General features: G+C 37.5%; 1 protein-coding gene across 1 annotated transcript in view; it reads right to left on the bottom strand.

Moving 5' to 3' along the window:
- The window catches only part of LOC150108517 (receptor-type tyrosine-protein phosphatase mu-like), a 1,155,664-nt gene that overhangs the window by 1,024,932 nt on the left and 115,742 nt on the right, over positions 1–14,990 (bottom strand). The window contains exon 3 of the mRNA XM_090415942.1: positions 10,802–10,979. Coding sequence (XP_090272068.1) covers positions 10,802–10,979 — 178 coding nt within the window. The remainder of the gene's footprint in view (positions 1–10,801; positions 10,980–14,990) is intronic.

The raw sequence follows: 14,990 nt of genomic DNA, 5'->3' as shown, positions 1-14,990 counted from the left end.
TGGTCATTTCTCGCAATCAGAAATAGCTTTTTTAATCAGAAAATTAGTTAATGTTGTCTGTTGGCTTTTTTCTTCATATATTTTGCGATGAATTTGCTTTTCGACTTTGGCGAAGCGATCAGTGTCTTGATCCATATTTTCGAGTAGCTGAAGTCCTTGATTTAGTTTAGAAAATACTTCAGCTAATCTTTTAATGCAAATTTTTTAACGATTTCTCTTCTTCATCTCTTCTTTTATGATTTCTCTTCTTCCTCATTATTCCTTTCTTCTTCTACAACTCTTTCATTTTGGAAAATCAAGTCTTGATCAGTCAGTTCACCTTCTTTGTGATCTGCTAATTCTTCTATATCGGTAATATTGATTTCTAAATTCAGTTTTCTTGCAATTTGAACAATTTCTTCACCAATTTGTTCTAACATACTATGCTCATTGTACTCTTCGAGTGTCTCCTGCGGTAGTAACTTCTTCCAAATTCCTCAGATACATTGTTCCGATACTTCCTTCCATGAAGTTCCAACGTTCTGAATACACTGGTTAATATCGTAATTTTTCCAAAAATCATGTAATGTTATAGCATCGTTGTCCATTGCTGTTATTGCTTGAGAAAATGTAGTTTTCAGATATGTCTTGAATGCAGCAATCGAACCTTGATCCATAGGTTGAATGACAGCTGTTGTATTGGGCAATAGATATAGTACATCACATTTATATCTAACGGAAGATCGTGAATACCCCGTTCTACTTTCATCATAATTTCTAGTTTAGGAATTTGTTTGGGCGTGACGGCAAAGTTATGTCCTAGACTGCGAGCGTTCTTGGCTTCTTCAGTGAGTGTTTCTGACGATAGGTTTACGACCACGTGGTCTCGTCGAAGTTGCGGTCGGGACTTCGTATGTTGGTGCTGTTGTAGGAGTTCATATTTCTTTAGGTGTTTGCTTTTTACTTTTGTGAATTCTTTTTTTGCTGTGCTGCAACTTCGGAGATGTGCTGTAGGACAGTTCATATATCAGGATTTAACACGTTGATTAGTTCTTGTTGTAGAGCTGTGATAGAGCTGTTTAGCTTACTAAGCTCTATGCGAGTAGCAGTGATTTGTTCTCGAAGAAGTGCTAAACTCGCCCGTCAATAAATATGATGTGCCTTTGCCGATGCCGCGACAACGATATAATTCCATCTTTTCTGAAATTCAAAGAAAAGTTGCAAAAAGTTGCAATGAAAAGCCGATAAAGGAAATGCAACAGTTATCATGAATAAAGAAGAGTATAATAGAAAAATGCAAGATCACATATGTGACAGTTCCACATATCAAATTATACATCGAGACCCTGCAATGTCTCAAAAGAAAAAAGTCCGAAAATTACTGAAAAAAGTGACATCATGGCCCAAAGAAATCATCAGGAAAATAAAACCAATTCATGTTAAACCACCCCATATTTATGGATTACCAAAAATCCACAAAACTAATATTCCCCTACGCCCCATAGTTGATAGCATAGATAGTCCCACGTATAAACTGGCCCGGCATTTAGCCAAGTCACTTGCCCCCCTTACTGACAACTCCTCTACTTTTGTAAAAAATTCAATCCATTTCAAAACACTGGTTAAAAATCTAATCCTAAAAGATTCAGACATAATGGTTAGTTTCGATGTCACCTCCTTATTTACCAATGTACCACTTATAGACACTCTTGATTTAATCAAGTCTAAATTTCCCCCAGATATTTTTGAATTATTTCAATTTACCATGAATGCCGGTTACTTTACATGAGGAGGAAAATTGTACAAACAGATTAATGGTACTGTTATGGGTTCCCCCTCTCTCCCCCGTTAGCAAATTTTTACATGGAACACTTTGAAAACAAAGTACTTACCACAGCTACATACAAGCCACAAGTGTGGTAACGCTATGTAGATGATATGTTTGCCATCTGGCCACATGGACAAGACACTTTGGATGCTTTTGTCACCTACCTAAACAGCTAATACCCCAAAATTCACTTCATAGTAGAAAAAGAATCAAATAACTGTTTACCATTTCTTGACACATTAGTCACCTGTCTTTCAGATGGTTCACTATCTTTTTCTATTTACAGAAAGCCTACACACACAGGAAGATACCTACATAAACAATCACATCATCATCCAGTCCAACAGTGCAGCATTTTAAAAACACTTACACACAGAGCCAGAGCCATTTGTTCTAACGATACAGCTCTGACCACTGAACTCCAATATCTGCGCCATACGATCTTAGCCAACAGCTACAATCCCTACAAAATAGATAAAATTCTACATAGGCCCATTACTCTGCCCTCCCCTAATACACAAGAATACAACATGACCATTTATATTCCCTATATCAGAGGTACATCGGAAAAGATAGCCAAAGTACTGTTGAAACATGGCCTTCGCACCACTTTCAAACCTCATGTCAAGCTGGCAACTCTGATCCGCTCACCTAAGGATAAACTTCACCCTTTAGCACATCCAGGAGTGTATGAAGTTCCTTGTGACTGTGACTTGGCCTATTATGGGCAAACAGGAAGATCAGTGAACATCTGCCTGGAAGAACATGAAAGATACATTCGCTACTATTACTATGGTAAGTCGGGACTTGCAGACCACGCTTTGGACACTCCTTCACACAGAATTAGATGGAGGAAAACGAATGTGCTATTTAGGAGTCGTTATAGATCTGAAAGATTGGTTTTTGAGTCAGCAGTTCTGAAGAATTTTGAAGAATTCTTCAAAAAGAATTCTTCAAAATTCTTTTTGAAGAATTCTCCCAACCTTAACAAATATGGTTGCATTAATTTGCCAAAAATTTGGGAGACGGTTATCCTAAGAAAAACTCCTAGATAACTGCGGTTTTTTTTTTTTTTTTCCCGTTAGAGGGTGCCAAAAAAATAGGACTTTTAGATCTTTTGTCTTTTGCAATTATATTGTTTCACTCACTCACTGTCGTGTTTACAAGTGTGTTGTGCTCTGATGATGCTGAGTTGAAAATCAGTGAAATATAAGCGTTAATAAAACATCTTGTTGATAAAAGTGTTTGTGGTGTTGTTAATACCGTGAAAAATAAGTCATGAATCACATTTATATTTTCATTCAAATCGCCAATGTGAAGAGGATGTCCTGGAGCATTGTCAAGCAACAATAGAATTTTAAAAGGAATGTTTTTTTCAAGACAGTAGGCATGTACTTCTGAAATAAAACAATTTAAGAACCAGTCTTTGCATAAAACAATTGTCACCTAAGCCTTAGGATTACTCCTGTAGTAAACTATCAGTTTATTCTTGTCAATGTTTTTCAAAGCTCTGGGGTTTTGTGAATGGTAAACAAGAAATGGTTTTAATTTAAAACCAGCAGCATTTCCTCCAAGAAGAAGCTTAATCCTATCTTTAAATGCCTTAAAACCAGGCACCGATGTAGCTGCTCTGTGAATGTAAGTTCGTTCTGGCATTCTTTTCCAGAACAGTCCGGTTTCATCTAAATTAAAAATCTGCTCTAGCAAATAGCCTTCGTCTTTTATCATCGCTTTCAGATTTTTCTTGAAAATTTCGGCACTTTCAAAATCAGAACTAGCAGCTTCTTCCATTATTCGTATGTTATGTAAGTTAAATCAGCTTTTGAATTGATAAAACCAACCTTTACTAGCATTAAATGTATGCGTGCCATATTTATCTTCTTGCTGTTTCCTTAAATTGTCAAATAAGCTGCATGCTTTTGTTTGAATCGTAAACAAACTGAGAGGAATATTCTTGTTGATTTGATCATCTATCCATATCATTAAAAGCTTCTCCATTTCATGAATTGGCTCTTCTCTTTTTTTTCGTTAAAATTGTATATTTCATATTAACTCCCCTTTAGCTGCCTCCATTATTCTTGATTTATCTTTTATGATTGTTGAAACAGTTGAACGAGATAGTTTTTCTTCTCATGCTATTTCACAGACTCTCTTTCCTTTGTCATTTGCTTTAATGATCTTCATTTTAACATCTAAACTTAAAGCTTTCCTCACCTTCTTTTTTATGTTGGAATTTTCATCAGTAGTTTTACTTCTCTTACTGGACATGACAGAGTTACAACGAGATACAAAAATTGCAACGAGAGAAACAAACACTTCGACTGCTGAATAGCAACTTACGTGCCAAAGGCTGTGATAAGTTAGAAGTGGGTGAATCATAGCAGCAGCTATTGCATATTGGTGATAGGCTTTGCTTGTCGACTAATAGCAACGCTGTGATGCGTATACAAAAGCAATGTAATATATGTATGTATATGCTGGCGGCAAAGTTAAATTAGAGAATTTTTAAGAATAATAATTTTTGGGCGCCGTAAGTCGAGGACCACCTGTACTAATACTAGAAGTACTGGAAACAAGGAGTAGTTTTTATTTTTGGTTGGTGCTACCTAGCCAAAAGTTATAGTCACTGGTGAGAGTTGGCTGAACAGATGACGTAGTAAGAGGGTAGAATGTAAGACATATCATATTTTCAAAGGGGATAGAAAAAAACAAGTTGGAGGGGGGAAGGAGTGCTGCCAATAACAGTAGATGAACTGCACCTAAAAAAATCAGGAAGAGAGATATGAGGATGCAGTTCATTTGAAGTAATCTAGTGTGACATAGAAACAACCAGACAAAATGTATAGTTGATTGCTGCTGTAGGCCAGGAAAGCGATGGAATGATGTGAAAGACATGCATCAGCAAATTACCACAATGATTACATATCAAGTAATTATTATGGCAGACTTCAACTATGGAGACATAAATCTGGAGGGATATGGAATTTATTCACCTGCAAAGGGACTTGGGACTTGGTATTAAGAATTAACAAGAAAACAATGTTAGCAGTGAAGAGGGGAGATTGTTATAATAATGATAATAATAATAAATTAATGAATAGATATTAATAAATAGATATAAATAAATAAATTAGATATTAATAAATATCTAACCTCCATGGACTGAAAGGACTCGTTGTGGGAGATTGACTCATGCAAAAAAGATCATCGAACTGTGCCTTAAACCCATTCACAGTTTCTGCACTCACCACACTTTCACGCAATGCATTGCATGAAATCACTCTCCATCACTCTCCATCCAAAGAATTCTCACTCTCCTGCTCATACCCTCCTTATACAGCTTCCATGGATGACCTCTGGTTCTACCCTTGCTTCCCTCTACTCAATTTGTTTCCCTCTACTCAATTAATGATATAGCTTCTCCACATTAATCTGGTAAGTACTTTACCAACTTATATGTCTCAATCATATTCCCCTCTTCTTCTTCTATTTACAAGGCTCTGTAAGTTGATGCCTCAATCTCTCCTGATATTTGACATTCCACAAACCAGACACTAACTTAGAAAACTTTCTCTAAAACAACCTCAATCCCCTGAAAACCAGGTGACCAAGTCTGTGCACAGTAATCCATATGTGGCCTTATAAAAGCCTTATACAGGGGAACCATAACTTCTTTGTTTTTGTATGTCAATGTTCTCCTCATTATTGTCATAATCCTTTGGGACGGTCTTACAATTTTACCAATGTGATCCCTAAACTTCATGAGACATGAGATATATCTCATGTCTTCCACCTCCTTCAAAATTTCTCCAATAACTGTATACTCTCTATACCAAACCTTGCATACCAAATTTCAAGATTGCACACATTGTAATATTAAACTGATAGCTCCACTAATTGCCCACTCACATGATCGTTTTCAGATCTTCCTGCAAGGCCACAACATCTGCTCTACTTCTCATAGATCTTCCCAATTTTGCATCATCGACAAAGAGTTACATATCTCTAATTAAACCAGTTCCAATGTCATTAACATAAAAGTTAAACAATAATGGTAACTAAACAGATACCTGTAGCACTCCATTAGTGACCTTCATCTTTTGAGATAACACTGCACCATATACAACCCTGCTGATACCTGTCTGATAGGCAATCAGCTATCCAATTTATTAGTTTGTTATCTAATCAAGCTGTTTCAATTTAGCTACTAGCTTGTCATGTAGAAGTTTATCAAAGGCCTTTGAAAAAATCCAAGTACTAAGGAGATGTATATACCACTGTATATACATCTCCTTATTGAGTGAATTTGTCACCCTGTTGTAATATGTAAGGAGACTGTTGAAGCATGACTTTCCCATAATAAACCAATGCTGACCATCATAACAAGTTTGGTAGCCCCAATTTTAGTTGTAGAACGTCATTTTGGTAATTGCTAAATATTTGCAGGCCTCATGTATTTGTTCTCTCAACATAGCTTTTTCCATACAGGCATAAACATTGAGCCATTTGGCTGAAGTAAACTTCCTTTTAAGTTTAATGCAGTTAAGTATCAAATTGTTGTCCCTACCTAGTTTAAGAAAGATTAGCCAATTAATGTATTATAAATGTATTCCAAAGGTCAGAAGGTTAAATAAGGTAGGTGTGAAATGGATGAATGTTATATCATCGTTGTCCATTGCTGTTATTGCTTGAGAAAATGTAGTTTTCAGATATGTCTTGAATGTAGCAATCGAACCCTGTGATATAGTATGTAAGATTAAGACTAAGTATGTGATACAGAGAAAAAAGAGCATTATGGTGGCAGCATAAGAGAAGTGGCAATAACTAATTCAGTGAGGATTACAAAGACCAGGTAAGGTGGGTGACTTGGTTGGTAAGGGCAGCAAAAGTGATGTATGAGCAGCAGTTAGTTAATGAAGCCAAAACGAATCCTAGGGAGCTCTTTCGATATGCATCCAGCAAAAAAAAGAATGATAATGGAAGAATGACATCAACTGGAGAAAATGGTATAAAGACAGATGTTGTGGAAGATATAGTTCATAAAGGTCTTTCATTCTTATGAATGTGACTTTATGGAAGAATTGAGAGCAGCTGATGATGGGGAGGAGAGCCTGACTGAAGCTAACAAGAGGTGTGTGTGTGGGGAGTTGAGCAAACTCTATATATGCTAATAAGGCTGTGGGACTTGATAATATATCACCATGTATTCTGAAGGAACGTGCCAGGGAGTTGACATCTGCCTTGACATATTTTTTTAATATGAGTCTTGCACTGGGTCAAGTTTCTAAGAAGGGCAAGACTGTGTCTCTTTATAAGGGACATGACTGAACTCAAGCATCAAATTATAGGCCTATCTGTATGTCAGGTGTTGTGGTTAAGTTGGTGGAGAAGCTTGTGAGAACTAGGATCCAGAGTTGGGTTGACTACAATTATATTATCTTTGATGGATAGCATAGATTTGCTAAAGGGAGATCATGTTTTAGTAATCTACTTACTTATTATAATAAAGTGACTGCTTCCTTGGACACAGGAGAAGGATACACAGTAATATACTTAGATTTCACAAAGGCTTTTGATAGATTACCACATGATAATAGTCAAACTAGAGTGAATGGGTTGGATATTAGATTAGTGTGTTGGATCAGAGACTGGCTATCTGATAGGTATTAGCAAGTTGTGAATGGGAGAGCAATATCCAGGAAGAGGAAAGTCACTAAAATGGCCCTAAAACAGATCCCTAAAACAGGGATCTGTTTTAGGGCCATTACTGTTTAACTTGTATGTTAATGATTTTGGCAAAGATTTGGATGGAGATATTCAGTTGTTTGCAGATGATGCAAAGTTGGGACAAACTATGAAGAGTAGAGAAGATGTTGTGGCCTTACAAGAATACTTGAATAAATTGAGTGGTTGGGCATGGGAATCAGGATGCGAGTTCAATGTTGTGAAATATAAGGTTTTAAAATTTGAGAAACAAAGATGAGATGTAGAATTTATGATTGTGGGGATGTATTGTCAGAGTTGGAGGAAATAAGAAATCTTGGAGTGATAGTGGATAAGGATCTGAAATTTAGGGGATACATTGCCAAAATTGTGAAGACAACACAGACTTCTGGGAATGATGCAAGTCATCATCCTTCTACAAGGATGATGACTTGTAGAAGTAGGGAGATTCTTTTTCCATTGTATAAGGTTTTGATTAGGCCACACATGGACTACTGTGCCCAGATTTGGTTTTCAGAAGGATGAAGAGATGTTGGAAAGGGAAGACTGACTAAGGTAGTTTCTGACATCTGGAATGTCTAATATGAGGTAAGAAGATGCAATTTACAGAGTCTAGTGAATAGGAAGAAGCGGGGAGATATGATAGAGACCTATAAATTAGTAAGGGATTGTTATAGGATCAATGTTGGAGAGGATATACAGAAAACAGTGGGAGATCAGGGGGGTGAGAAGCAGGTTTTTTGCATGCAGAGTTGTGAATGATCAGAATGCCTTCCCTGAGAATGTAGTGTCTGCAGAGAATTTGAGGTTTAAGGCACGATATGATGAGCTGTGTGTATGACAAAAGGATCTCCTCGATGAGGCTTTGACTCCATGAGGTCTTGGGTAATAATAATAATAATAATAATAATAATAATAATAATAATAATTAACATGGAAACATGTATTTTTATCTTACTGTAGAGGCTGTATGGTTTGTGGGTCAACTCTCTATGGATTATGGCAATTCTTACATGGTGGTCAGCATTCATAGTGAAGAATTTATGAAGACACCAACACACACGTGTTGGAGTAATTACTTTACTTATAATTAATAAAATACCTCAACGTTTTGATCTCTATATCGAGGTCATCAGGAAAACAAACTTGTACAGAACACAAGCTACATTACTACATTAGCTACATAAAAAAAAACACAACACTTCATAAACAAATTAAAAACATCACACTCAACGACAAAGATTTATTAGTCAACTTTGACATAACTGTCCTTTTCACTAATGTCCCGATCAATGATACTATTCTTCTCATACAGAACATATTTCCACCCAATATCACGGCTCTCTTTGCCAGCATAATTCACTCCGGATATTTCATGTGGCAAAATAAATTCTACCTACAAAAAAGAAGATACAGTCATGGGCTCACCACTTTCCTCACCACCCCACCATAGCCAACTTTTAAATGAAGGATTTCAAGCAATGAGCACACTTGTCACAGTCTTACCTTGGGCTGCCTTTCATTCACACTCTACTGCAAACCTACACACAAAGGATAGTCCTAACAATCTTCTCCAGTGAGCAAGAGCTGAACAAAGAATATGTTAGTCAAACATTTATAAAAAAATGGCTGCAACAAAAAAATAGTTCACAAGATCCTCCACAATATTATCATTAAAAGCAAAAAAGATTACAAGAATGGAATACCATAGCCATACTATACAGGGTGTTCGGGATAAATTTGACATATTTATAATTAATTATATTTTTCCGTAAGTTACATGTATTAACACACACTTCTCTTCATTTAAAAGTTTGGACCCTTCTTCATTCATATACAAGATGTCAGAAAGGATGGATAGCTCGAACCCACCTGAATCATGGAAGAGAATAACTTGTATCATGATGATTCGTGCCCGCCATCAAAATAAGGATATTACGACTGCTGCCCAATGCTCCCTGAATACAGTAAAAACAATCAGGCATGAACTAGAGACTTGCAATGGTGACTACGAGGATGTAGCAAGAAGAAAGATCCCTAGCAGACGATCTGATTGCGTTCGTACAGCAGAATTCCTCGCAAATCTGCAGGAACAGGTGTTGAAGAACCCTGGCATTGGAATTCGGGCTTTGTTCGTGGAGTTGCTAACTGTAGTCAAGCCCTGGATAACAAGGGTAGCCAATGGTAGGCCGTATGTATGGCAGCAGGATTCGGCCCCTTGCCACACCTCTGGGAAAAGTCAAAAATGGTTGTCTGAAAATTTCTACGACTTCACCAGTCCAAATGTTTGGCCTCCAAACTCCTCAGACCTTAACTCCATGGATTATTTTGTATGGGGCGCAGTTGAAAAAGACACCAATCGCACTTCCAGTAATACAAAAGCCCAGTTAATGGATAAAATTAAAACAGTTTTTGCGGCCCTTCCGAGGGAGACTGTAGCATCAGCTTGTTCGAGGTTCCGAAGCAGAATTGAAGCTGTGATCGATGCTAATGGTGGTTATTTTGAGTAAATCTTGTTGATAGTATTGTAATTAACTCTGCCTGTAATGTTTTTTTGTCAATTCATTAAATTTAATAGATACAAAGAAGATTTTCTTTTTCCTTACGAAACTGTCAAATTTATCCCGAACACCCTGTACATTAGGGGAATATCAGAAAAAATAGATAGAATACTATGTAAATACAACATTAAGGCAACCCTCAAACCTCCTGCAAAATTAAGAAGTATAAACAGCGCATCCAAAGATCCCCATCCCTACCTTGCCGATCCTGGGCTTTACAAAATTCAGTGCACCTGCAACCTACTCTACATAAGAGAAACAAGGTGCACCATCCCAATAAGAAAAAGATAAACATCAAATTCCCCCACTATGGTAAAACAGCTATGTCAGACCACATGATTCAAACATGTCACCGAATCAACTGGAAAGGCACCAAATCCTTATACACACCAAAACATGTTTGTAAGAAAGTTCAAAGAAGCCTGTGAGATGCTGAAACATTGCCCAAATCTTAACAAAAATGATGGATTAATAATTCCCAGAATCTGGAGGACCCATCTGCAATTTATATAGCATCCAGAACATGACAGCAGAACTCCAACACAAGAAAACTGTAACAAGAAAACAGTTCATATCATTAATTTTAAGTACAGTATCAGAATGTTTATTTAATCATAGAATAACAGAAAACCCAATTTTAAGAAAAGTGCTATTGTGTTATACAATAGCTGAAATAGGGAGCAAAATTTAACACTGTTCTCTTAAATACCTAATGAGTCTGGAGCTAATTTCAAGGCAACAATCGGAGTAGTGACACCTCGAGTAGTAACCTCACACTGAAATGCTCCAAAGCGTGATAAGCCAGCTTCGCTTGGCATCAACAAGATACGAGCAAATACCGGTCCTCCCTGAAGAAACTGCTGGTAATATTTTGGAAGTTCTGGACCCTACAAACAAATTGCAATTTCAATATTATTAGCAAAAATTAATGTGTTTTTTTTTTTTAGAATGTATGTGTGATTGATATCAGAAATATTAACAGCTTATCAGAATACAATTTAAAAGTGACAAAATATTGTTATTATTACGGGCAACTCTAAGGAGTCCTTAGACTCATCGAGGGAGGCCCTAATATATTGTCAAGAACAACAATTCAACATTCACACAGAATCTATCATATTTCGCCTTGAACTCATTCAGTCATGGCACCCGCAACAGACTCTGGCTGCTTATTCCACTCATTCACCACTCTCCAAGTAAAAAACCTAGCTCTAACACCCTTGCTAACCATACTCTTGCCCAGTTTCCATGGATGGTCCCTAGTCCTCCCACCACCAGTCTGTTCTCAAAAATATCCTCTGAATTAATCTTATAGAAACCCTTCAGTAATTTGAATGTCTCAATCATATCACCTCTTTTCCGCCTATCAACCAATTTCTGCTAACCTACAAATCTTCAACCTGTTCTCATAAGGTTCATTCCATAGACCTGGTATCATCTTGGTCACTCACCTCTGGATCCTCTCCACCTCTCCCCATCAAGAATCCCTGGTGCCCAAATCCGGGAACAGTAGTCAAGATGGGGTCTTATCAAGGCTTGATACAGAGGAACAATAACTTGCTTGTCTCTGTTCGTCAAAGTATTCTTCAGTAACCAAGTGATTTGATGGGTTGATTTAGCCACTTTTGCGATGTGCCCCCTAAACTTCAACTCCCTATCCACCAACATTCCTAAATCCCTGGCATTGTCAATCTCCTGGAGTACAGTTCCGTCATTGTGGTATACTGCTGCTAATATTTTCACACCAAAATTCATAACCTTACATTTTGCCAAGTTAAATTGACATCCATTCTCCTTAGCCCAGTCCTCCAATCTATCCCAATCGTCGTGCAAAATTTTGACATCATATGCATTCGCTATTGCTCTACCCAACTTTGCATCATCAGCAAACAAATGAACAGTTCTTCTCAGTTTCTTTCCTATATCGTTAATGAACAAATTAAATAGTAGTGGTCCAAGAACAGAACCCTGCGGTACACCACTAGTCACAGCCGTCTTTTGAACTCTACTCCTGAATAAACTATGCTCTGTTATCTCTCCATCAACCACCCTCCTATTGATCTCACCAACCCTATATCCATCCCCATATGCTGCAGTTTACTGATTAGAATTCCATGTGGTATCCTGTCAAAGCCCTTAGCAAGGTCCAGCAGTATCACTGTATACCCATTACCCTTATCCAGTTCAGCCGTCACTGTGTTATAAAACTTGAGAAAGTTACTGAGGCATGATCTACCCTTCACAAAACCATGATGTCCCCCATACAGTATCCCATTTTCATCTATCCATTCCTGTATTTTTCTCGTGACTACTTTCTCCAAGACCTTGACAACGACTCCTGATATGCTGATCGGTAATTTGCAACAGCAGTCTTGGAACCTCCTTTATGCAGTGGAACTACTTTCCCCCTCTTTCCACCACCTCGGGACTAACCCAGACCTGAGACTCAAATTAAACAAAATGGTCAAGGGCACAGACAATTCTTTAGCTGCTTCACGCATGACCCGAGCTGTTATACCATCCAATCCCACAGATGTCACATTAAGGTTTTGTAATAGACTATTGACCTCCACTTCATTCACCACAATTCCCATATAAGTTATTGGTTCCTTCATTCCTGCAATATCACCACATGGATGACATACTCTTGCAAAGCGCTCACTCAGTAATTCCACTATATCAACTGATTCGGTTACCTCCCTACCATCGGCATTCCTTAAAATCATTCTGCCATATATATTTTTTCTTTTACTTTCAGCATATCGAAAAAACTGTTTGGGATTCTCTTTAGCTTGCATGGCTAATTCCCTTTCATAATCCACTTTTGCTTTTCTTACCACACTCGTTACCCTTCTGGCCTGCGCTTTATACCGTTTGTGTGCCTGCAGGTCACCTTTCTCCTTAAATTCCCTCCACATTTTTCTCTTTTTTTGCAGCTCAAGCTTAATGGTGTTATTCATCCATTTAACTCCTACTCGATTTACTATTCAGACTCTAGGTATATAGTCAGATATTACCTCCTGCAAACGCTCCTTAACCACCTGCCATACACTATCAACATCAAGCTTTTGCAGTTTTACATGCCATGGTACTGAACCAAGCAATCTCCTAAGCTTGTCATACTTACTAGCATGGTAATTCCACATGTACTCTGTCTTAATTGAAAATTCCACACATTTAGCCACCTCCCAGGTAAGCTCTTATGATCACTCTCACCAATTGGTGGCAATGTGGTCATATTCATTAGAGTCAAATTCTCGAATGCAAATACTAGGTCAAGCATTCTCGAACCCCTAGTGTTTTCCATTACATGCTTATCAGATAGTTATCCCTTAATAACTGCATAAAATCCAATTCCTTCTTCCCGTGTGTCCTCTCCTCCTTCCAATCAATGTTAGCATAGTTGAAATCCACCATAATAATTACCCTCCTTCCACTCATTGCACCTATTTGCTTATGCATACTATCTCCACCATCTATTCCATTACCTGGTCTATAGCAGCACCCAACTGTATATTTTGTTCTGCTAGTCTCAATCTCACACCAAATAGCCACAAATGTGCTCTTGTCTCTATCCTGCAGTTCAACTTCTATTCTCCTTGGCTGCAGTTCATCAGCTATCATCAATAATACTCCTCCCTCCTCTCCCCATTTTATTCTCCCTGTTCCTCCTGAACACACTATACCTTTCACATTCTATCCCACTAGCTATATCATCTTCTGTCAGCCATGTTTCACTAATGTTATTGGCATTAGTTGCAGCCAGGAAGAGCCAACCAAGGCCAAAAATTCTTCCTTCTTGTTCCTAATACTCCTTGCATTAGTATACATGAAATGCAGAAGCCTGTTAGTCCCACCCCTATCTTGATGCCTTATACTAACTATCCCATTCTGATTTGTTGTCCTTTGTACTAGCTCGGGCATATTATACACATTCTTACACTCAACTGCCTCTCTGATGTCTGCATATCCACCCCCACCCTTAATAACTCTAGTTTCCCTGATTCTGCACATCCACTTTCACTTCATTCAACAACACTTTTTCAGTCTCCACACACCAAATCCATTCAGATGCAAACCATCCATCTTGTATAAATCCTTTTGCCCATCAAACTCACTCCACACCACTCCTCCTGCATAACCTGTGCATAGAGTCATTTGCAATTATGGCCCTCCTTCTCAACTCTTCTCTGTCATACTGCGGCAACAGACTCACTATCTTAACTCTCTCACTCTTTTCTTTTTCTACCTCTAGTACTTCCTTCAAGTCCTCTCTCATAGCAATTTTTTCTCCTTTTAAATCATTTGTTCCTGCCACTACTATCATTTCTTACACCCTCTGCTTTTGCGCTCTAATAGACTCACTTACATCCTTAATTTTCCCACCAGGTACGTACAATTTTGTCAAACTCTCATCTATTATCTCTTACTAATGAATCACCGTACAACACTCGCTCCTTCATTTTTCTTACACTCCCGATCATAATCTTATTTTTCTTATCACACATTTGCTTCTTTCCAATTTAGCAGACGCACTCAGTAATTACCAAAGAGAAACACTGGATCTTTTCATGTATATATGCTGGACTATCATTGTTTTGCTTTCTTATGCAGTTAAATTTTAATATGTATTCACTTTAATATAATGTAGTGCTATCACTATATCAAACTGCCTTACTGTAATTCTAAAACTTTATTTCCAAACTTTTTATTTCCAAAATAAAAAGTTTGGAAATAAAGTGCTGAATCAAGTAACTATCAGTCATTTCAGAATATAAAATCCCTTGATTTTCTTTTCTATTCTTGCATACTGTTATGAGTAGTTTTTGTTTTGTTCATTTTTTAAAAATAAACAAATGTCTACAGATTATTTTAAACATTCAAGGAACATTATATTA

Source organism: Typopeltis vanoorti, chromosome 3, assembly GCF_054136105.1.
Source record: "Typopeltis vanoorti isolate ZY-2024b chromosome 3, IOZ_Tvanoo_1.0, whole genome shotgun sequence".
In the NCBI taxonomy this organism is placed as follows: Eukaryota; Metazoa; Arthropoda; class Arachnida; order Uropygi; family Thelyphonidae; genus Typopeltis; species Typopeltis vanoorti.
Note: the sequence above shows the minus strand (reverse complement) of the source record. Positions and strands in the feature narration are given on the sequence as shown.